This window comes from Filicampus tigris, chromosome 4, assembly GCF_054856515.1.
Source record: "Filicampus tigris isolate MCC_2025a chromosome 4, RoL_Ftig_1.0, whole genome shotgun sequence".
Lineage (NCBI taxonomy): Eukaryota > Metazoa > Chordata > Actinopteri > Syngnathiformes > Syngnathidae > Filicampus > Filicampus tigris.
This window is the reverse complement of record NC_141220.1, coordinates 27,915,447-27,938,585: the sequence shown is the minus strand read 5'-3', so window position 1 is coordinate 27,938,585 and position 23,139 is coordinate 27,915,447. Positions and strand designations below refer to the sequence as shown.

Genomic DNA, 23,139 nt, shown 5'->3' with positions numbered 1-23,139 from the left:
ATATTTAGAATTCAAGTAAAATTGTACTTGATTTAGATTGAAAGAACCTATTCAGGAATATTTTTTCTATTTATTATGTTTTTCAGTACTTGAGTGTGTATAACATTGTTGCGCCAAGCAGCACAAGACAGAAACAAAATATATCATTAAGAGGTGTACTGCTGATGGTTGAGCTGTTGTTTGATGTTTTGATGGTGTGCAGGCTTCACTCAGTAAACTGATGGAGACTCTCAACCAATCAGAGCCATACTTTGTCAAGTGCATCCGCTCCAATGCTGAGAAGGTAAAAAAAAAAAAAAAATTGAAAAAAAAATCTGGAATTGCATTCACGTCACTTGTTTTATTTTTCTGTTCCGTTGGAGCTAAAACATGGTTTCTTGTCTTTCTCAGCTACCGTTACGTTTTAATGACACCTTGGTGCTCAGGCAGCTGCGCTACACAGGGATGCTGGAAACGGTCCGGATCCGACAATCGGGCTACAGCATCAAGTACACTTTCCAGGTAAAGCTCATCCAGGCCTGACCTTCCCTGCTAACCAAAACAGCAGCACCTACTACTGACCCACAGTCCCCTGGATGAATTCAGACACCCCCAAAAGAATATGTTAACAATCTTCTGTTTGAATTTGGCTTAGCAAGTCACAGTGTCATTGTGAACTATTTTTCGAACAAATCCTTGGGCTACTCATGTAACCCCTCCTCCGCCATCTGTAACTGCTCACCCATCCCCTCTCTGCTTGCCGAGGAGGATGATGGGGTGGGTGGGCTATCTTAATCTTGGGTTGGGTGGGGGTGTACGGTCTATCTTAATCTTAAACCAACTTTCACCAATCCGGCCTCCCAAAACCGCATTTTTTGTGACCTGTTTTTTAATAAGAGTTTTTTCACTTCATTTTTACAGGACTTTATATTTGCCTTTTTCGCCATTCTTTCCTCACTTTCAGCAGCCTCTCCATTTTTAGCAAATTATCTTAATACATTTGGAGGGCGTTAGAATTTATCGACCAGGGGCGGAGCCAGAACCTGGCTAATGGGTGGGCCTGGAAAAATCAGGGTGGGCCCGAATATTCCTCTCACAATCAATGAGCACAATCCTCCTGTCCCGACACATCGCATATTCAAATAAAATGACAAACGGAATGATATGAAGTTCAGATCTTCCTTAGGCAACCACAATTATGCCGTTCTAAATAGTCAATGAAATAAAAATAGAAAAAACACAACCAAACACAAATCAAAAAAAATCATTTCATAATACCTTACAAGCAATTTTAAAGTACATATTTTTTCATGAATCTCACTGGGTGGGCAGTCTGTCAATCTGGGTTGGCTCCGCCCCTGTTAGCGACTCTTTCTGCGTCAGTGTAGTACATATCGTGGAGTACTACTGTCGTACACCTTCAATGACGATGTATGTTTTTCGAGCTTGAATTTCAGTGGACATCATCCTCTTCTTCTTATTGCCACTTGCGTTATCAGGACCCATTGTTCGAAAAAAAAAAAAAAAAAAAAGTAATTACCAGTGATTTTCTTCCCAGGATTTTGTTCGTCACTTTCATGTGCTGCTGCCTCGAGGCACAAGCGCGACCAAGTCCGGCATCAGGGAGTTCTTCAGGCAGATCCATTTGATGCCGGCCGGCTACCAAGTGGGCAACACGACGGTAACGACGCCTGCACACTCTTGTCACGTTTGATTGCAACCGCGAGTGAGCGCGCGCAATCATTCTGTCCCCTTTAGGTGTTCCTGCGGGAGGCGGAGCGTCAGCGACTTCAGACGCTCCTCCACCAGGAAGTCCTGCGGCGCATCGTCATGCTGCAGCGCCGCTTCCGGGCGGTCTTGGAGAGGAAGAACTTTGTCAGGATGAGGCTGGCTGCGCGTGTCATCCAGGTGGCCATTTTTAATGGACGGCATGTTTTTATTGTACTTTTGTTTGGCAAATCAGCGTCATTGTTCACAAATTCCTATTTACAACAGCAAATGGAATAAACCCTTTTGACCTAAAAACGGAACGTCTTTGGCTTCAATTTCTTCCTCGTTGTGCAGCGATGGTGGCGATGCTGCCTCCTCAGAGAATCGGCCATGGATCTGAGGCTGGAGGAGCAAGCGGTCGTGTGCCTCCAGACAGCCTGGAGGCGCTGCAGGCAGCGCCGGACGTTCCTGCAATGGAGGCACTCGGCAGTGGCCATCCAGAGGAGCTGGAGGAGCTACTGCCTTCGAAGGGCCGCGGCGGCTGTCACGCTTCAGGCGGCCTGGAGGAGATTCGTCGAGAGGAGACGCTACTGTGAGACCTACAGGACTGTGACGCTGCTGCAAGCGATGGGGAGGGCTTACCTGGCCCGCTGCAGGTACAGAAAAAGATTTCAAGGGGCCTGATTTTTGTAAGATCCCAAATAGCGGGTGCTAAATTGCCTGCATGTGCTTGCGGTGGGCGTGTCTTATGTCTACTATGCAAAAATGTCAATTATTCACTATATACTGTTTTATGCTACTATTTTATACTACTTAAAATGGTGTATTAGTTTTGAGTAACTATTTTTTTTTACCATGGCAGCTATGGTCGAGCGCCACAAGTGTAAAATTAAGTTTGAAGTGATGGAATTGGAAGTGTCAGTGGGAGAGGCAAAAAAAAAAACAAGGCTGAGTTACGGGAAAAAAAATCTGTTGCTCATATTATTTTGGGGAAGCCAGCCACTGTCTTTTGTTTGATTTAACATATCCTCATTATGTGGCAACTGGATGTATCCCCTTATAGGTAAGGCAAAGCTAATTTATTGATACAGCACATTTCATACACAAGGCCATTCTGCCCGTGGCCTCTCATTTTGCCTATGCCTCCTCCTCGCCACCATAACCGTAGTCATGGTTACACAAAGCGGTGCCGCTTTGCACCCGCTCTTCAGAAGCCGTCTTTAAAGACTCCAAATTAGCCACCGCAGTTCGTTTGATAACGAACAGACTGCAATTTTGGCCAATGCAACTCTGGGTGCGCCCAGTTAGTAGATCCTGTTTCACGTTGGAGTTTTTGAAAAATGTGATGAAATCACAAGTTGGTTATCGATCTTGTTCAAATCTTTAGGTTCCGAGAACTGAAGCAGCAGCACGAACCGCCAGCACCCATCCTTCAAGGACCCAACGATGACCTGGCCTCGTCGGAACTGGATAGAGCACAGAACCTCTCGGGAGAACTAGCCGAAGACTCCGCACTCGCAGAGAAAGACTCGGATCGAAGTCGCGGCGCGGACGAGGCCAGCCACAAGACTCGATCCAAGCGAGAGAGCAGGCGAATGAGAGAACTGGAGCAGGCACAGTTCAGCTTGGAGCTTCTCAAGGTCCGCGCGGGGAATGTTGGCGCGCCACCTCAAGGAGAGGTGGGACCGGACAGCGGCGCCTGTCCCCTGGAGGACCATCGCAGACCTTCGCCTCTCGGGTCTCTTGACAGCTTTGAGATGCTCGCTGTCGAGGACATGGAGACCGACGGTTCGGGAGCTTTTGGATCCCAATCGACTGCGCCCCAGGAATCTTTGATTTCAGACCGTCAAGCTCAAGAGCCAGTGAGAGATTCAAATCACAACGAAAAGCCCAAGATGGAGTCACCTCTCACTAATGAGGGTCCAAGGGCAACATTTTACATCGCTTCTGACCAAAGTCCAGTTCGAGAACCAAAATGTGAAAGCCCCGGCAAATCTTACAAGGACAGGAGGGAGTCCACCTCTCGAAAGCCTGTCGTGGTCTTGATCAGCATGCAAAAGGAGAGTCCTCTAGAAGAGGGGCCACTGGTGCCGCGAACCCCGGAAAGAACTTCTCAACATAGCGAAACATCACCCAGTTGCCAACGGCCACCCATATCGGGTTTGGAGGTAGGAGCTACGATTGAACCACCAAATGAAAGTCATGTGCGGTCCACCTTTGCGGAAGGGAATTCCTCTACCGTTCCATCTTCAAACACTCATCAAGCAAGTCCGGAAGTAGCTGACCTTTGCTCCTCCGAAGCGGACGTAAAGATCACCCCGGAGCCCAAACCCAGCGTCCCTCCCGTTCACCCGGGTCAGCAGAAAAAGAAAATAGTTCCACCCGGGAAGGGAGTGCCCAGCCCGCTCCTTGACACCAAGCCACCCAAAGCCCAGAAGAAGAGCTCGGCCCAGACCGCCATCGTCAATATGACGGAGAAGCCCTCCAACACCGTGTTCTCGCCACCCAGACGCAAGCTGCCATTCTCCAAGTAAGTCCAAAACATCACAGGAGCAGAAAACAGTACATTCATAACACAAAGACAATGCCAAAGAATGACTTTTAAAAATGGACACAAAGGGAGCTTGCCTAACTTTTAGCGGCAGGTCGTTCCCATTCCAAAGAGAGGGACCAGCAACGGAAAAAGGCTCCATCCCGTCTGAGCCTCCGTTTAGTCCTCGGTATACCCCCATTAGCATCTGTTACGCAGACCTGAAGCACCTGGCAGATGTGTAGGGAATAGAAGAGAGGTCAAGTGGGGACAGACCGTAGAAACACAAAAAATCAACTCTGAAGTTGAGTTCAGAATTGGAATTCCGCGCTCCCTCCTACGAGCTCCAGTTAGGAGGCGAGCAGCATTTTGGAGCAACTGGAGGTGCTTGAAGGAGGACTGACTGAGTCCAAACTAACGTACATCGCACTAATCAAAGGTTTTAGCTTGCTTAGCCAACACGGCTCTCAGTCTCCACTCTCATTCGTCACAAAAGTGTTCCTTCGGGTTGAGGTCTGGACTCTGTGCAGGACAGTCCGCTTCATCCACACCAAAGTCTCATTTTTGTCTTTTTACATCTTGCTTTTTGCGCAGCCATGTTGGAAAAGGAAGCGGCCATCCCCGTATTGTTTTCCCACAAAGTTGGGAGCATGGAATTGTCTGTCTGAGGCATTCAGTGGTCCGCTCACTGGAACTAAGGGGACAACATTTTGGACAATTCCTTGCTCCTCCTACCAACATGTTCTGCGACATGAATTTGTTCTGGGGTTTTTTTAGGGGAAAAAAGAAACCTTTTGTGGTCTGTTTTAAGTTTTTGTTGTTTCAGATCATGTCACAGGAGTCAATCGCTTTTTTTTTTTTTTTTTTTTGCCACCTAGAAGTAATTGGCACAAAAGAAGTCCATACCAGTATTTGGTAACTGTAAGTGTTCCTTGCAGGTCCGATAAGGATTTGGTGAACCAGGGAAGGTCTTTGTCCATGTTCAGAGATGATTCCAGAACCAGAGAGGTAGAGTCACACTCACACACACACACACACACACACACACACACACACTCACCCCCACACACTAACTCACTGCAGCTGGGTCCATACTGGACCGTGCCAACAATGCCTGACTTTAAGACCGACCAACTTACTTCATTACCATTGCTGTCTTGGTTCTAAATGATGACTGCTAATATTTTGACTGCCAGATATTTTAGTAAAGGGAAGTCAACGCAAACGTTAGGTTTTTTTTCAAGAATATGTTCTCTGCAGGCCCACTAGTTGAAACAAGGCATTCCGATAAATATTGCGTTTGTGAAATAAGAGTTAATCCTCCCATTTTTAGCCATCTCTGAGGGCGGCCATTTTGTCACTTCTGTCGACTTCAAATGACATCACGGTTGCTCAGACAGCAACCAATCACAGTTGACCTGTTTTCTGAAGCTGGCCCGCGATTGGTCGTTATTCTGAGCCCTGAGCAACTGTGATGTCATTCTCAGCCGACAGAAGTGACAAAATGGCCGCCCCCGGAGATGGATAAAAACGGGCGGGTTTTGCTGCTTAACTCAATATTCCACAAATGATATTAATCACAATGCTGTGTTTCAACGAGTGGGCCTGCACAGAACATAATCTTTTAAAAAATATATGTTTGGGTTGACCTCCGCTTCAAATAGTGGAAAAACTGCATAATATGTCTCCTTTAAAGTGAAGTTACCAAAGGGACACAGTATTGTGAAAATGAGCTGAGGCTTGCAGGAGTTGCTCTTTTTGACGTCGCTGTGGTTGCCCGGCAGCAGGGGGGCCGCCCGGGCCCCAAAAAGAAACCGCGCATGTCCCGGACGCGCTCCGACTTCCTCACGCGCTGTAACTCGGAAGGAGCCACGCAGTCGGACGACGACGACGAATACTACGTCCCCGCCCACTCCCGCACGCTGCCCCCCTCCCTGTGCCCCCCGCGCGCCCGCCCCAAGGCCGACTGTCACAGTGACTCCGAGATGGTAAATCACGTGACCTCGCGGACCTCCTCCGTTTTCCCGCCACTTCCGCCGACTTCTGGGGGAGGAGCCTTCTAACTTCACAAACCTCTCTCTGTCACGACAAAACCGTTTGAAACGATTCAAACGTTTCTCTCTGCTTGGAAACGGAGCGTGGCTACGGCGAGGACGCCGTCAGCCGCTGCACGGCCGCACCCATCCAACTCTGAAAAGAGAATATGTGCTGACGCATGCGAGAATGGTTCAAAAGTTTCAACTAATGACGCTTGAGCCGGAGCATCACTTCCTGTGCTCCTTCTGTTCCTTGTTACTAATCAACATTCAATACAGCATGAAAAAGAGAATATCAGCACCAGCCGCAAAAAGACATTTCAGGATGAACCGAAAATGCACCAAAACCTGTACTGGGGAACTTCACTTGACCTTCTCTCAGAATGCCGATGTCCGTCTGTTCAACGAATCAGTGCTTTCTGCACAACTTGGTTTAAAGAGGAAGTCAACCCAAACATCTTTTATTTTATTTTATTTTTTTTTCAAGAATACATTCTATGCAGACCCACTGGTCCAACACGGCATTCTGATTGATATCACATTTGTGGAATATGAGTTAAAGCAGCACTGGGCAAGAATTCGACGTCAATAAAAAAAAAATCTAGTCCCATTCAAGTAGTTGAATTGGACTTTTGTCATGCCCTGGGTTGGGGGTCTGTATCGTTTTTACTGGCACTAAGCAACTTTGAGGAGGATGGGAGCAACCCCGGCAAACAAAAAAAATACAAATGTCCTGAATTGCTTTACGGCATATTCACTTCCTCTTTTCGTTATAAGGAAAGGAAATCGATTTGAACGTCTACTCGCTATTACTGGTGTCATGGCACAAGCCCCAAAACAAACAAAAAAAACACAAAGTATTGATTAAACAAAATTAGATTCATGACCTCATCGCTATTCATCTTTCACACAGCCACTGGAAATAGAAATGTCATTCAGTCCAACTTGCAGGCCAGCGAGAGCTCAGGATTTCACGACACTACGCGCCGGCACGCATGGGAAATGTGGTTGACTTTTGTCAAAACGCTACCACGTTTGACCACATGGCGCCGCCATAATCAACAAAAACTGACATATGACACATTGTTGCTTTAAGCAGTAAAATCCACCTGTATTTGTCCATCTCATTTTGCCACTTGCTGTCGACATGACAGTTAACTCATATTCCACAAATGCAATATTAATCAAAATGCCGTGTTTAGACTAGTGGAGGCGTGTAGAAGATATTGTAAAGAACATTTTAGGGTTGACCCCTTTTTTAAGATAAGACGATGAACAGCAAAATGACTCGACCAATGCGTGACTTCTATGCCTTTCTGTGACTCCTCCAGTCTCTCTGTGGCTTTTTGTCGAGCGGAGAATACGAGCGCTATTAAACTTTGGCCGCTTGTCAACGATGCTGCAGCCACGTGGTTTCAAGAAGGTCAAATTGAGGTCACTCGTACAGGTCCGAGTGCATTTTAGCCCCATCCTGAAAATTAACCCATTTCCTAACTTTTTTTTCTGGAGTGTTGTATGCTGACTGTAGTCGTAGGATACATTATAGGGACAAACGTTATCGCTTTCTCCTCGTCGACGTGTGCGGCATCCGAGAACGCCGTCGGCCAAGAGAGCAACGCTTCCTCGTCGTTCCGCACTCTCACTGTGTAATTCGCCGCAGGATTCCCACAAGGATCCGAAGAAGATCCATAAGACCATGTCATCGGGGGATCTGGGCAAAGTAGAGGTGCTGAGGAAAACCTCCAGTCAGGATGGGAGGTAGGTAACGCTGCTTCAGAAAAATGTCATGCACACTCAGCCACAGCAGAGTACGTAGATCAGGGCTTAACTTCTTAACTGATTTTTAAGACGTGAGAGGCCTCAGAAAGAACAGGAAAATGTGCGTTTGCCCTCACTGCTCAAAGGTTTTTGTGTTTTTTTTAATTCTTCATTTTTTACTCAGAATGAGAGGGAAGATGCGATTCTGGAGCAAAAGCAAACACAGCGCGAAGAAAGTGTCCAGGGAGAAGCTGGCCGGCAGGAGTGAAAGTGCTGCTGAGACGCCCGGTAAGAGATGTCCCCTGTAGAATGGCCGACTGACAATTCGCCAAGGTTAGTTGAGTTGATGAAAACAAATGAAATCAACAGAAACAGAAACTGAAAAAGGAAAAGGTCAACAAAATAAAATACACACAAAAGTGAAACGACATCCTACGTTTAACTATACTACTACAGACTTTCTTCAGTCTTTGTCAATGTCTCCAATGCTCTTTCGGCGTTCATTTATATGATGTATTCATTTTGGTATTGCTGTACTTAGAATATGAATATGAACAGTAAGATGATCAAACATTCGTTTGAGAATTGTAGTTTACTTTATCTCACGATATTTTGAGGGGTTTTTTTTCTCTTGCACTCTGCAAATTCTCCATATATGAAAAAAACGAAATCTGCGACTCAAATTAAACTGTACGGAGGCACTTTCAAAAACATGAAAACTACTAAACCCTAACAAACCTGCTCCAATAACTAATTACAACTAACTGATTTTAAAAGAGAAAAAGTTCAAATGAAATCCAAACTAAGTACAATGAAAAATCCCAAACTCTTCTGACCCTGGTTGCTGCTTATTTTTTCAATGTTTGTCCTGCCGTGTTTGTCCATCAGAGGGCCCGTCGCCGCCTCACAGTCCAGACCTGGAGGCCGCATCCCCGCGGGGGTTGCGGGACAGCAAGGAGAACAAGGAGCCGTCTCCCAAGATCAAGCGGCGGCGCAGCCTCAAGATCAGCAGCGTGGCCCTGGAACCCGCCCAGTGGCAGAACGACGCGCTGCACATCCTCAGCTCGGCGCACGACTATCGCACCATGAACGACTTCCTCCTGAAGAAGGTCCCGACTAAAAACAAAAAAAACTTTTCGAATGTGGTCATTATTGTGCTTGGGCCATCGTTCTGAGAGGGCTTTCTAATCTTTTGATGAGCTCATCTAATCTCAACTATTTGGATTTTTTTGCCTTTTTGCCTTTGTATCTTCAGATTGCGGACCTGGAGAGCGAAAACGGCAAGAAGGACACCATGGTGGATGTGGTCTTCAAGAAAGCCTTGAAGGAGTTCCGCATCAACATCTTCAACTCGTATTCCACCGCCCTGGCTGTGAGTCCACAAATGTAAAAAGGAGCTGAACATGACATAGCCAGAGGAAGTATTCAAGTGTTCCATGTCGGGGGGCAGATGGACGACGGTAGGAGTATCCGTTACAAGGACCTGCACGCTCTGTTCGAGCACATCCTGGAGAAGACCATGCGGCTGGAGCAGCGCGACTGGAGCGAGTCGCCGGTCAAGGTGTGGGTGAACACCTTCAAGGTCTTCCTGGACGAGTTCATGACCGAGTACAAGCCCATGGAGGGGACCATCGGCAGGGTGAGAACAAGCCGAATGGATGCATGAAAAATGCTTCTTGGAAAAACTCTTCCTAAACTGTAAACAAACTACAAACGATGATCCTAAAACACTTGACCACCATTTCAAACTCATTTTCACATTACCCTTAACAATACGTTGCTTACAAATGATTTGATGTTGGGGGGGAGGAGGTGCATGCGCCGAAGACTCTCCGTAATTTCCACGTACAACCCAGGCTAAACTTAGCTCCGACCCGACTTACAAAGATTTTTCCCTGTCAGTCGAGATGTGTGTTTTTACAGTAACCTTATTGCAGTTTTTCTTGCATACATTTTTTGCCCTTTTCACATATTTTTCTAAATTGAAAAAAAAAAGTTTAACTTCTTCAGACCCTCTGTGAATAGAATGAGTTGGATAGAATGACTTTAAATCACAAGCCTTCAATGCCAGTGATGTCAAAGTTCGATTTTAACCGGGTTTAAGTGTCAATGTTTCATTAACTAAAGAGATTTCTTGCGTTTTAAAGGGGATGTTTACAGTGTTAAAAGTGCCAGCAAGATTGTTCTCATCGCTAATCTCTTGCCAAGATAACATTTTTCTATTGTATTACTGTTAGGTCCTACTGGCAGTTTTGAAGAAATGGCCAAAATTTGTGTCAAATGCAGTTCATAAAACATCCTGTCTTTTCTTGCCAGGCTGCCAAACGAGAGCGCAAGAAGTCGCGCAAGAAGGAAACCGACATTGTGAGCACCAAAATAGAAACCTGCATCTTTGTTTTGTAATTCATGCACGCCTGACGTGGCCTTTGCTGCCCCCTCCCCTGCAGGTTGAGGAGCACAATGGCCACATCTTCAAATCCACGCAGTACAGTATCCCCACGTACTGCGAGTACTGCTCCTCGCTCATCTGGATGATGGACCGAGCCTGCGTCTGCAAACGTGAGCGCCAACGGACCAAAGGATTCGGATTGGTCTTTGAAAGGAGCTCATATTTGCAATACAAGTGATGAAGATGTTTTGACTGTGCAGTGGAACCTCTGAGGTCCCATCGTAAATACTGGAAAAAGAATGCATCAGTTGGGCGGTCAGCCACACGGCTCATTTTTAAAAAATTGTTCAACATTCATTGACTAAGGATTGTCTTCTTTAGGGGTTGAACAACGAAACTTTCTTTTAGTCAACTATGATGTGACGATGGCGATTTTTTTTTTTTTTTTTTTTATCAGCGTAGTACAGCAGTCATCAAGCATCGTCGGACAGGTTTCACGTAGACACATATTTTGAGGGACCGACAGAAACAAATAGAAACAAATAATTCAAAATAAAACAATTAGGCTGAATGTCGTTGTTGTAAAAATGCGACTAGTCGACTAATCGGTTCAACCCCTGGTTCACTTATATGCTCTGACAAAAGGGGACAATATTTCCAAAGGGAAGCACTAACTACATTATCAAGAAAGAATAAGTATTTACCTCATGATAATAAATCTTGGTGTTAGGAGAAATCCCAGAAGTCCCCCAAAAAAGCAAAATATGTTTTTAATAATGTCATGGGAAAAAAATCGGTTCAAATCGTAATTCGCTAGCACTACGTCGCAATGCAAAGTTAGATTTCTGTGCTCTGTCACTCGTACCCAGCAAAATAACTCCCGCGATATTTGATGAAGTCTCCATGTGACTTGCGAGAAACATAAAAGCTCGCCGTTCCTCATGTTCTCACAAACTCACTTAGCTTACACTTAGCCTTGTTCTCCGAGGGGCTAAAAAATTGGATTAAACTTCCCGCCCTCTTTGGTAATGCCCTCTTCAATCGGGTTAGCACTTATTAGCCCTTGGCTTGGCATTTAAACCAATCGGACGCCTCGGCTTTTGCGGTTTCGAACCACAGACTGACTGTAGCCGCCGTTGTGTGCTGTGTTGCAGTCTGTCGCTACGCCTGCCACAGAAAGTGCTGCTCCAAGATGGCCACCAAATGCAGTAAAAAGGTAGGCGCCCATGCTTTCCAAAGCTTCTTTAAACAATCACTGTCGGTGTTGCCTTTTTTTTTTTTTTTCATAATGGGACTGTTGTACGTGTCATCAAGTACGATCCGGAGCTGTCGCCTCGTCAGTTTGGCGTCGAGCTCTCGCGACTGACCAGCGAGGAGCGCAACGTGCCCCAACTGGTGGAGAAGCTCATCAACTACATCGAGATGCACGGCCTCTACACGGAGGGCATCTACAGGAAGTCGGGCTCCACCAATAAAATCAAGGAACTGCGTCAGGGGCTGGACACTGGTGAGTTCAAAACCACTGACATCGTCTGTGAAATATTGGCTTGGGGAAATTTTTTTTTTTTTTCCAGAAAACGTACACAGTAGTACCTTGGCTTTAGAGTGACCTGACCTACAAGTTTTTTGCGATATGAGCCATTGCTTGGCCATTTTTTTATTTTTTATGTGCTGGGTTGCAGGCAAAGATTTGTTTTGATTGTGCTAGCTATGGTGGTAGCGAAGTTAACTTCAAGTAGCAGTCTGGTAGATAGTGACCAATTCTTCAAAAAAGAGGCTTCAGGCTGACAAGTGACATTCCCAGTTCAAGTTCAACAAACAAAAAAAACAAAACAAAGAACAACATGTTGTTCAAAAGCACGTTAGCTTTGTGTTATGAAATTCCGCTAGCTTAATGCTAGCACCCAATGTGAAGCAGCATAGATGGGTTAACGGAACTAGCATCCATGCGGTTATTATTTAAAAGTACCGTATTTTCTGGACTATAAGCCGCCTCCACTCTATTTTTAAAAAAATAATGAAAAAATGATGTATGTTATATGGTTATATGTATCTTTCAACAACTTGTATATGAACACAGGTAGTAGCAACACACGCAGACAGATTTGCTTAATGAACCAGTTGTTGTATTTTTTTGACTCCTCTAGGTGGCACTGTTGGTTCAAATACAGTTAAGGGCTTTAAGAACTCAATACAACAACTGGTTCAAGAAGCAAATTTGAAGCTTCATTTCCCATTCACTACTCCCATGCATGTTCTTTCCCCAGAGTAGGACAAGGGAGGCACGTGTCGCACTCGAAAGGGATGGGAACTGAGCTCGCTTGTCCGACTGTTGCATTCCAGATGTGAGCAGCGTGAACTTGGACGATTACAACATCCACGTCATCGCCAGCGTGCTCAAGCAGTGGCTGCGCGACCTGCCCAGCCCTCTCATGACATTTGAGCTCTACGAGGAGTTTCTCCGAGCCATGGGTAAGCTCAAGTCTTCCTTTTTGCTTCTTGTCAAGCGTTTTTTGCTGACAAATGGACAGGTCAACAATCGTGCTATGGCGACGCGAGCGTTGTTGTTTTTTGTGGTCAGGTCAACCCGACAAGCGGGAGGTGATCCGAGGCGTGTACTCTGTCATCGAGCAGCTGAGCCGAACGCACCTCAGCACGCTGGAACGCCTCATCTTCCATCTGGTCAGGTGAGCACTGACGCAAGATCGCATTGAGAGTCCAAATCATTTTTGGCATTTCTTGTTTCATTCAACTGGGAACTAGTTTATTAAATAAGCTTAATAATCATCGAGTCACGTCCTTAATTGGTGACTTTTATTCTCAGTTTGCCTTTCAAAACATTTTCAAGTGGTTCTTGTGACTTCCAATGCTCTGCAGTCTCATAAAATAAAAGGCAATGAAATCAATGTGAAAAATTGTCGTGAAAAAAGGTTGATTTAATATGAATTCCATAAACACATCTAATAAGTAAACCTAATGTTAATCAAAATTCAATGAAATGAATCCAAATGAGAGTAACCGAAAAGGCCATTCATGTCAATGAGTCGTGAAAGAAAAAATGTTTATTGAATATTGCAATTCAAAAGTAAATTATGGAATTTATTGATTTCATTGCCTTTACATTGAATTTTTGCCAGAAATTGGACATACTATAAAAAAAAAAGGAATAATATCATAAATACATCAAAGTCATTTGTCATGAAATATATAAGTCAGTACTGAAAAAAAGTCCATTAAATTGGTTCAATATGGTTAATAAATCATAACATTCACAATTAAATGATTGAACGTTCATTAAATGATTTCACAATTGAATTGAGATGCATCTGATGCGAAATATATTTGGCGTTGAATTGTCTGGGGATTGTTGTTGTTTTAGGATTGCACTGCAGGAGGACACCAACAGGATGTCAGCCAACGCGCTGGCCATCGTCTTCGCCCCCTGCGTCCTGCGCTGCCCCGACACCATCGACCCTCTGCAGAGCGTCCAAGACATCAGCAAGACCACAGCGTACGTACGCTCTTACAACTTCTCGCAGATATCATCTTCGGACACTTCCACATCGCGACCTCTCTTCCTCTACACAAAATATGGTGGATGCTGATCACCTTTCAAGTAGGGCTGCGCAGCTCGATCGAAGCATCGATAGAATCAATACTAAAGTGAGTATTGGTATCGTATGGATACCGAAGACTTCATATGGATCCTTTGCATGTATGAGTTTTGGTTTCTCATATGGGTTCCTCAATTTAATTTCGAGAGCGGTCCACATCAGAGAATAACTTCATTAAATGCAAGTATACTACCTGCCAGCAGAGTGCGCAATTGTTCTTCTTGCAAGCTGTCTGACCAATGCGAGGCCAAAGCAATGTTCGTAAGCTCATCAGTGCGACCATCAATACAATACAAAACACTACAATTTTATTTATACGGCGCATTTCATAACGGCTAGGGCTGTAGCATAGCACTTTACAAACAATACAATAAATAGAACAAAAGTAATAAAAGGCTGTGATACATGTTTTAATAAATATAGACATAAATATATATATAAAATATAAATAATGAAGCTAAAAGTAATTGGAATCTGTATCAGTATGTGCAATACCAGCTCCGGTTTTTACTCGGTTCGATCGATATCAATATTTCAAGTGTCGCTACGCATCTACTTTCAGGTTTAATGTAATTTCAAATTAACTTTCAAGTTTAATCTCATTTCAAATGAACATTTCCCATATGAAATCGTGTGATTTTTACGTCAATTTTAACATCATACACAATTTAGGAGAACTGAAATACAGTGAACTTGACATACTGGTGGTTCTGCAACAGGAATTTGCAGATCTTGTCAATTTGTGCTTTTTGTGCTTATGCAAACTCAATCCCATTATTAATTTGGCGCACTACGGTGAAATCTTGGTGTTTCATTTAAATAATTGTTTTTTGTCTGCATCTGAGGTGTCCAGTTTTGTTGACAGTCCTTGAATGCACCTTGTGTATGTTCAAAGTGAAAGTTTCTGCTTCAGCTTTGCTGTTATCATTTGCCAACATTCCCTAACATTTGTTATTGTGTGTCAATGCCAGAACTCAAGTTCAATAACTTCATACCATTTGTGTAAACTGCTAGCGTGCATATTTTTATTCGTGTGATGTTGCGTCAGTTTATGCTAGCGTGCTAATTAGGCTACTACGCCAGCGAGTAGCCTTGTGTTGAATCATTTAACTGCATTTGACGGTTGTTTGTGTAACATGGACTCGCGGTTGTGTACATTCTAGCCGCAAGCTGTTTGGTGCTTTATGATCATCTGGTTTAAGTGTTTTGCTGACATCTTGTGGCATCTTTGTGCAATCGGAATGACTTTGAGGCCATCAAAACATGAACCGTTCGTTTCTCCCCCCCCCAGTCAAACGTATTTTTGTCAAATGGTGCTGTTGTTCCTGGCCGGCAGGTGCGTGGAGCTGATCATCAATGAGCAGATGAGCAAGTACAAAGCGCGCCTGAAGGACATCAACAGTCTGGAGTTCGCCGAGAGCAAAGCCAAGAGCCGACTGAGCCACGTCAGGAGGTCCATGGTAAGAGCGGCGCGCGCTACCGCCAGTCCCCTAGCTCGTCCTCGAACGCACTTCTCGGGGGGCCGGGGTGAGCAGTGTCTTCTTTACATGAGACAGCATATGCATAAAGTGGATTAGGAGCCGTATTTGAATAATGGCAGCAGGCTGCAGCGGCCGTCGTCAAGCCTCCCTAACCCCAATTTGTCCTCCCTTCCTACCCCCAACCCCTCCTTCCAGAAACCTGTACTAATCGCTGTTAGGTTTATGAGCATAGCCCGCACTGCCACCCCGGTATGTATGCCCCCTTCTCCAAATGCCCCCCCCCCCCCCCCCCACACCCCGCCCATTACCACTGTCTGTCCCGTCCCGTCTTTGCACTTGTCCCGTCTGTCTGCTTGTAAGCCCAAAAACGTCCCCCAACAAATGCTTGTGCAAGGGTAGATCTCGTCACCATGACGTCACATCGACTTGCGGGTGGCAAAAACTCAGCTCCGAAAATCTCTCGTCACACCACCTAACAAAATTGTCACAAAAAAGTGTACAAGTACAAGTGGAGCCTTCAATTACGAGTGACGTTTGCCAAGATACGAGCTGTCGGTTGGAGGATTTTTTTTTTTTTTTTTTTTTTTTTGCTTTGACTCGAGAGCAAAAATATTGAGATGCGTGCGCTGTACGGTGCTAGTGAATGCAACTCATAAGAAAGCTGCAATTTGTCAGGTAGTGAGCAATTCTTGGAAAAGAGTCTAGAAGTTGTTTTAATGCCACTCCCAGTTGAAGTTGAGTGTCAAAGCAAACATTAAAGAGAATTAGATGTTATCTCCTTAAAAGAACCACAGCGTTGCTGTAGATAAGCCGTTTTGGTTCGTACTAAAGAAAGAGCAATGCAAAACGACATCAACTGGCTAATGTGTAGCATCCGTGTTGCGTTGTTATAACCCTTTAAGCAACAAATAGTTGAATACAAAAGATGGAGCAATGCATGTAGACACAATATATTCTTTGTCCACTGCAAAAAAAACAAAAGACTAATATTACTTTGGCTTATTGCGCAACTGTGACCATTCATGTACTGTTTATGCGTGTGTCTCTATTACATTGGCCCCGGGTGGTCAAGGCACTCACATCAGAAAGTCAGAAGGAATAGCACAATGGTCAATGAATTGAAGCAAACAATTGTGTCATGATTTTATAAAGTGCAATTGTGTAGAGTGATATCTTCTCATTAAAAAACACTTTGGGGGATGGACAGATTAATGGCATTTCCGTTCATTGCAATGGGGAAAGATCATTTCAGATTTCAGTTATGAGTTTGTTATGGAACTAATTAAGCTCGAATCCCAAGGCACCAGTGCCTGTACACACACTGAAATAATGATGATCTTGTCTCAAAGTACCCACAAATTGACTTATGGGCCTGTTATGAACACTACATCTTATTTTATTGTTTGAATGGCAACAGGTGGATACACCCATCAGCTGACTAGTGGAAATTTTTTTTTTTTTTTTTTAAATTGACCACTTATAACAACTCGAAAACCTATAAATTGGGACACTCAGAGGTACTCATTTTTTCCATAACTTACCTCAACTTTTTTTTGTTTTGTTTTGTGGCTTTGCTAGCCTTAACGCCATTCACTCCCGATGTTAGCAATAGCAGCTAGCAGTGCTGTGTTGAGTCTTTCATGAATATTTCTTCATGTTCAGAGAGAGAGAGAAAAAATCAAATTTTATAGCCACACTGACGCGTTTCTGTCTCTGCTAACCGGCTAACACGCAGCCGAACTCTGCCAGACCCAAGGTAACACCTTTCTATGAGTGTGTGAGTGTCTTACTAGCATCCCTTCCACTTTGTTAGCGGTGTTCTTGTGATTAGCACATCTCTACGTTGTAAACATCCAAAGTGTATTTTTTTAGAAAGCTTCCGGTGTGATTCTCCATCACTCTTTTCTTTTGAATAAGCTTTGTTGATCCTCTGTATTAAGAAGCGCAGGTTTCGTCTTTGTCTCTGTGTGAAAACTTTCAGAGCAAAAGCCGCGTTCGGCAAAGCGGCGCCCACGCGCAGTCGCCGCCGCTCAGCCCCAGGGCGGCCCCGCCGGCAGCCGACGGCGAGAGCGCGGCAGCGGCAGGCGAGGAGCCGGCCGAGGCCACGCTGAGCGAGCAGCAGCAGCTCGCCATGCAGCACGAGGAACGGATCCTCACCGAGCAGATCGAGAGTCTGCAGAAAGAAAAGTACGACAAGTAGCCACATTTAATTAATTCACTTGCTCACCCTACTTTTTGGACACCTCAGACAACAAGGTTGAGAAGGTTAGTTGGTTAGTTAGGTAGGTAGCCAGTTAGTGAGCATTAATTGGGATAGCGTGCAAGTGAATTGTGAACTATGAACGACTGTTCATAGCCGTTTTGTTAGTTAGCGTGTGGTTTTATTTTGTGGGATTACAGATGAGGCAAAGACGGTGTATTTTTCCGTTTTTCAGGATTAAGGATTAAAGTGATGGTATTTTTGCAGAGAGGAACTGACATACGAGATGTTGATCTTGGAACCGCGAGCGTCCGACGACGAGACTCCCGAATCGGAAGCGTCCATCGGCACGGCGGACAGCTCCGAGAACATCACCATGGAAACGGAGGGTGCCACCGCCGAACTGCCAGGTAAGCAGCAAACCAAAATCGGATAACTTGGTTAGAAACTCACAAACCGAGTGAGTGAGTAATGGTGGTAATCAACACAGGAGAAACGGGGCTTAGTAGCTACCATGAAAATGAAAATCTGACATTTTAAAAATCATATTTGTGTGGCCAAAATTCTATATTTAATTCAGTGTCAAAGATTCAGCAGGAAAAAAAATATCTATGTCTAAGATTTTAAATTCTGTGTCAAGATTTCTGTTCAAATTCAGTTTCAGATATTTTAAATTCAGTAGTCAAAAATTTAAATTCAATAAAAACCATTAAAAGTACAAAGAAATGTTACTGTCAAAATTTCAGCAGAAAAAAAAATCTGGGTCAGGAATTCTGCATTAAAATTCAGTTTCAAAAATATTAAATTCAGGGTTAAAAAAAATGTAAAATATTCTGCATACATTTTAGTGTGGGGTAAAAAAAGAATCTGCATAAAATTCAGTGCCACAAATTCTGTGCAAACTGAAATGTCAAAGATTCTAAATTCAAAAATTCCGCGCTAAAATTCAGTTTAAGAAATTCTGAATTCAGGGTAAAAAAAAAAAATCTATGTAAAATATTCTGCATGACATTCAGTGTGAAAAATTCCGCATCCAAAATTTACCGTCAAAATACACTATATCCGTGTAACCGGGGGGAAGCCAGGGAAACGCAATCACCTGGAAGTTATATCTGTCTCATCAAATTTGAATTTCTTTAGTGTTAGTCATTCCGATTCTGATGGTAGTTTGAACTTTTTCCACATTCCAAACATTTGTGTCACCTCCAGACTCTGGCGCTTGCGGCTTCAGAAAATGGGAGCCCAAGAGCAGGCGACCTCTGCGCCGCCACCCCGACTCGGCCGACTCGGCCGACTCGGCCTCCGCCGTCTCCTGCTCCAATCGGCCGCCGCCCGCCTCGCCGTCCCCTCACTACCGCTTCCGCTCGTCGTCGTCGGGACCCCTGCTGGCCTCCTACAGCCCGGGAGGGGCGGCGGCGGCCGCGGTGGGCGACGCGTGCGAGTCGGAGCGGCGGCCCGGGAAGAGCCGCCCCGCCCACAGGCTCCGCCTGAGCCGCAGCTCGCCGCGGGAGCCGTCGGGCGGACACCGCAGGGAGCCCGAGTTCGGCTCGGCGCCGCAGCAGCTGGTTCTGTACGGCAGCAACGAGTTCATGGTGTGACGCCGGCGGGGCGGAAGGCGGTCCGTCGACGCGGGGCCTCCATTTTCAGGTTCGGCCGAGGCTGGTCACGGGTGTTGCCCCCCCCCCCCCCTCGGCAGAGCAGCTGAGCACTGAGCCAGAGCGCGGAAGAAGACTGAGGAGAAGGAAGTGCGACTGAACTTTGGTGGGCCATCTTTCTTCTTCAGCTTGTCGCCGTAACGACTGAGCCGCTCGGCGCTAAGCTAAGCTAAACTAAGCTAAGCTAAGCCCGCTTGTCACGTTTACACACCAGCCGAGATGCTGCATGCTCGTCGTCCGTTTGGCTTCCTGTAAAGAAAGAGCGGGACGACACGTCACACTTGACACGCGCTAGAAAATGGGGCTGAACAATTTTGAAAAATTGTCTTTTTTTTGCCCTCAACATTGCGATTTCATATGCAATTATTTATTCGATCAAAGTTCTCTTCAACCAATATTAGATTTATGATGCAAAAATGTTGATGAGGCTTACGCTAAGATGTAAGCATGTGAACCGTGAATATTGATAAGAAAAACTTCTTTCTTTTTTTTTTTAAATTATCGACCCGACCGAGAGTTGTTAACTTGCCAAAACACTTTTAAGCGTTCACTACGACAACGTCAACAAAATTCTACCAAACAAGTGTTGTGTAAACACTAATAAGTCAGATTACGACATTAGTGCAAACAAATCTGAGGCTTGATCGCGTCGGCGTTTCATGTTTCATGTGGACGGCGCTTCTTCAGCACTCAACGGATCGAATTGAAAACGATTTCCGAACGGCCCATCGAGCTGAAGCTGTTTTTTTTTGTTTTGTGTGTTTTCTCAAATCGCAGCCTTTGCGATTTGAGAGTTGCATTTGACGACATTGCAACGTCGATTTGAATCCGCCGAATTGTTCGGCCCTTGTAGCGAAAAGAAGCAGGCTAAAATCCTCCCATTTATTCAAGTGATCCGGTGACCTTGAAGTTTGATTTCCCACCAGAATGCTTGAGCAAGGCCACGTCAGGTGAAAAGCTCCATCGCGAATATGGACGAAGGTGTACATAGACAGCAAGTGAAGCGCATTCATTCCAGTGCCACGCTTGTAAACATCAGTGTTAAGCCGTCACCACTTGAATTTCTCTCCTCTGTTTGAATTCTTGCTGTGCTAACGTGTGCTGTCATTGCCACCGTATATTATTCAGATGATAACTTTCTCTTGGTCAACATGTAACAGGTCGATTTTTTTTTTTTTTTTGGGTAGGGGGGAGATGACGTATCAGCTCACACATACACACGCACGTATTGGGCAGGTCAGCCCCTCAAAGTATTTGGACGATGATCAAGTTTTGACTGAAGTCTAGACTCTCAGCTTGAAGTGAAGAGCTTTCACCCCTCCCCCCCACAAAAAAAAAAGACGACACGTCTCATTTAGGTATGAGATGCTTTTTCTGCGTCGTCTCCCGTCTCCAGCGGCTCAAAAGTATTCGGACAATGATATCATTAAAAAGTCAAAAGTTTCCTACACGCCTTCGCAATTCGTCTCGTTTGCAGACGCTGCCATGTCTGACACGTGATGTGGTATGCTTTGGATCATCAGCTGTTCCTCTCTTTTGCTGCCTTGAATACGAGTGACTCGACGTTTTTTGTTTCGACGCAAAGCGCTTAATGGTGGCGGTGAATTCAACTCAAGTCACGTCCCAACACAGTCCTTGATTTTTCATTTTCATCAAGAGATTTCAAGCTATTTGTTGCCACCCTCAGTTGAAGTTTACTGCCGAGCTAAACATCAAACAGAGTAAAGCATTTGACCGAATCATATTATTTTGCCCGACCGAAGTCTGCTAGCTTAATGCTGATACACAATGCAAAACGCCATGGACAAGCTAACAAATGGCGTCGATGCGGTGGTGTTGTGATGCTTAAAGCAGCCGATATTTGAAGACAAGCCGTGCAGCAGCACGTGTAGACAGACAATATTGCAATACTCACGGCGAGCTTGCTATAGTTAAGGAAAACAAACAAAAAATAAACTTGAAAAAACATTTTCATTCATGAAATCAAATAAAAACAATGCTTTTCGGAAAACGAAAACTGACACCGCATCTTACATGAATCAAACTATAATTGTAGCGAAAATGTGCTTTGTTTTTTTTTTTGTTTGTTTTTTTATTCTGTTGAATTATGTCATTACTGTATGTTTTTATTACAGAGTGCCGTTTTTCTTATTTATAAAAAAATATATTTGTTGTTTTTTAGAGGGCAGGCTCGAATGGCAGTTCCATTCGAGATCCGACTGTTTTAAATTACAAGTGTGGTCATTGGAAAAATGACTCTTATCTCAAGGCGCCACTCTATTGTAAGCCACAGTAACATTGTGCATTTGTTGACCGTCACGCCTAAACATAGGACAGTAAAAAATGTACTTCATGATTCAATTAAAATGTATAGAAAATCAGAGTTAAATAGAAATGTTAGCAATTACATTTTTTTTTTTTTGAAACATTTTTAAAGATTAAAGGCCATAAATGAATTCCAACTGAACTCTACTTAGTCAGTGATTCTTTAACGTACCACTAGGGGGAGCACATGCACCACGACCATGCTTTACTAGCTGATGTCATTAGGCCCTCATCCGCATAAAACGGCCGCCGTTCCAAAATAAGTACATGCCATATATTTCCGAAAGCTCTTCAATTAAATCTGACAGCTTGATTGTCTTATTTCACACGCATGAAGGCAAATGTCCAAATACGTCTTGACTTCCTCCTCCTCTTCGTCGTCTTCTTCTTCTTCTTCTTCTTCTTCTTGTTTTCGCTCGACAACAGCGCTTCCGTCCACTCCTCCGCGGACCCTCGTAGCATTTAAAACGCAGAAACCAAAGCACGTAGCATCCAAATATTTCTCGGTCTCGTGCAGTCAGGCTTCCGAAGGCCTCATCGATCGGTAGCTGTGTTGAACCGCCACCACCACCGCAAGCAGATTTGTCTCTCTGTACAACACGAATCAGTGTTAAGCAGCTTTTGCCCCTCCTCACTTGACTTGACACACACACACCCCAAAAAAAAAAAAAAAAAAAAAAGGAGCTGAATGGACAAAAAGTGACTATTGTTCTATTTTATTTGTTCATGTCATTTTGCATAATGTGTGGGGGGGGGAGTGAATGTAAGTGTCACTGGAAGGCATGCTCTGCTTTCTCGGGTCCTTTTTGTTCCTCTTTTATACACAGTGTATGTATGTATGTACTGTATGTAAGTATGTATGTTTTATTTATGTCCACGCATTCTGCGGTCGATTGCTTTCAAAGGATTTGTTATGAAGGATATATTATCCTGTGTACGATCAAGTGCTACAAAGGCCAGCAAAGAAAAATGAAACAATGTTTTTTGTCTGCGCCACTCTGGACATAGTTCTTCTATACAAGGTGCAATTTGTGTTACTTTTTGGTTTTAATTATTGTTTTAATGATACAAACATGTCTATGGTTGGAAAAAAAAATAAATAAAAGACTTATTGGGGAAGTTCATCGGACTAGTTTACAAAAAAAAACCTGCAGCTTGATGGAAAGGTGTTTTAATATAACCCCGTGTTATCATTTTTGTTCATGATTGTGTATTTTTTTACAAGTCTGTTTATTCATATCAAAACCTGACAGGTCCTTTGTTATTACGTAATTCATCTTTCCAATTAGCAAAGCAGCACTCTTGTTTCATGAAAGGGGACTCTTCAATTGGCTGAACTTTGGCAAAATCGTTTTACCAACAATATGTTCTATGGAACCTCGAGATTCTAATGAATATCGTGTTGGTGGAATTATATGAATTAAGCAGCAAAATCAAATTCAAGCATGATTTCCGGCAGTGC

General features: G+C 44.3%; 1 protein-coding gene across 10 annotated transcripts in view; it reads left to right on the top strand.

Annotated features, from left to right (window-relative positions):
* Nucleotides 1-22,796, top strand: part of LOC147149252 (unconventional myosin-IXAb-like) — a 95,645-nt gene extending 72,849 nt beyond the window's left edge. For 5 of the 10 annotated variants that reach the window (XM_086027463.1, XM_086027462.1, XM_086027467.1 and 2 more), the window contains 24 exons: nucleotides 203-283; nucleotides 391-501; nucleotides 1,538-1,660; nucleotides 1,738-1,887; nucleotides 2,044-2,345; nucleotides 3,077-4,219; nucleotides 5,158-5,227; nucleotides 6,004-6,207; nucleotides 7,916-8,013; nucleotides 8,198-8,301; nucleotides 8,902-9,122; nucleotides 9,269-9,385; nucleotides 9,464-9,652; nucleotides 10,330-10,377; nucleotides 10,461-10,572; nucleotides 11,557-11,618; nucleotides 11,717-11,909; nucleotides 12,746-12,874; nucleotides 12,984-13,089; nucleotides 13,782-13,913; nucleotides 15,353-15,476; nucleotides 17,446-17,684; nucleotides 17,965-18,107; nucleotides 18,907-22,796. In XM_086027463.1, coding sequence (XP_085883589.1) covers nucleotides 203-283; nucleotides 391-501; nucleotides 1,538-1,660; nucleotides 1,738-1,887; nucleotides 2,044-2,345; nucleotides 3,077-4,219; nucleotides 5,158-5,227; nucleotides 6,004-6,207; nucleotides 7,916-8,013; nucleotides 8,198-8,301; nucleotides 8,902-9,122; nucleotides 9,269-9,385; nucleotides 9,464-9,652; nucleotides 10,330-10,377; nucleotides 10,461-10,572; nucleotides 11,557-11,618; nucleotides 11,717-11,909; nucleotides 12,746-12,874; nucleotides 12,984-13,089; nucleotides 13,782-13,913; nucleotides 15,353-15,476; nucleotides 17,446-17,684; nucleotides 17,965-18,107; nucleotides 18,907-19,295 — 4,590 coding nt within the window. In that variant the 3' untranslated portion in view covers nucleotides 19,296-22,796. Of the gene's footprint in view, nucleotides 1-202; nucleotides 284-390; nucleotides 502-1,537; nucleotides 1,661-1,737; nucleotides 1,888-2,043; nucleotides 2,346-3,076; nucleotides 4,220-5,157; nucleotides 5,228-6,003; nucleotides 6,208-7,915; nucleotides 8,014-8,197; nucleotides 8,302-8,901; nucleotides 9,123-9,268; nucleotides 9,386-9,463; nucleotides 9,653-10,329; nucleotides 10,378-10,460; nucleotides 10,573-11,556; nucleotides 11,619-11,716; nucleotides 11,910-12,745; nucleotides 12,875-12,983; nucleotides 13,090-13,781; nucleotides 13,914-15,352; nucleotides 15,477-15,692; nucleotides 15,747-17,445; nucleotides 17,685-17,964; nucleotides 18,108-18,906 lie in introns of all 10 variants that reach the window. The other 5 variants (XM_086027470.1, XM_086027464.1, XM_086027465.1 and 2 more) reach the window with 5 other exon arrangements.
* Nucleotides 22,797-23,139: the final 343 nt, after the last annotated feature.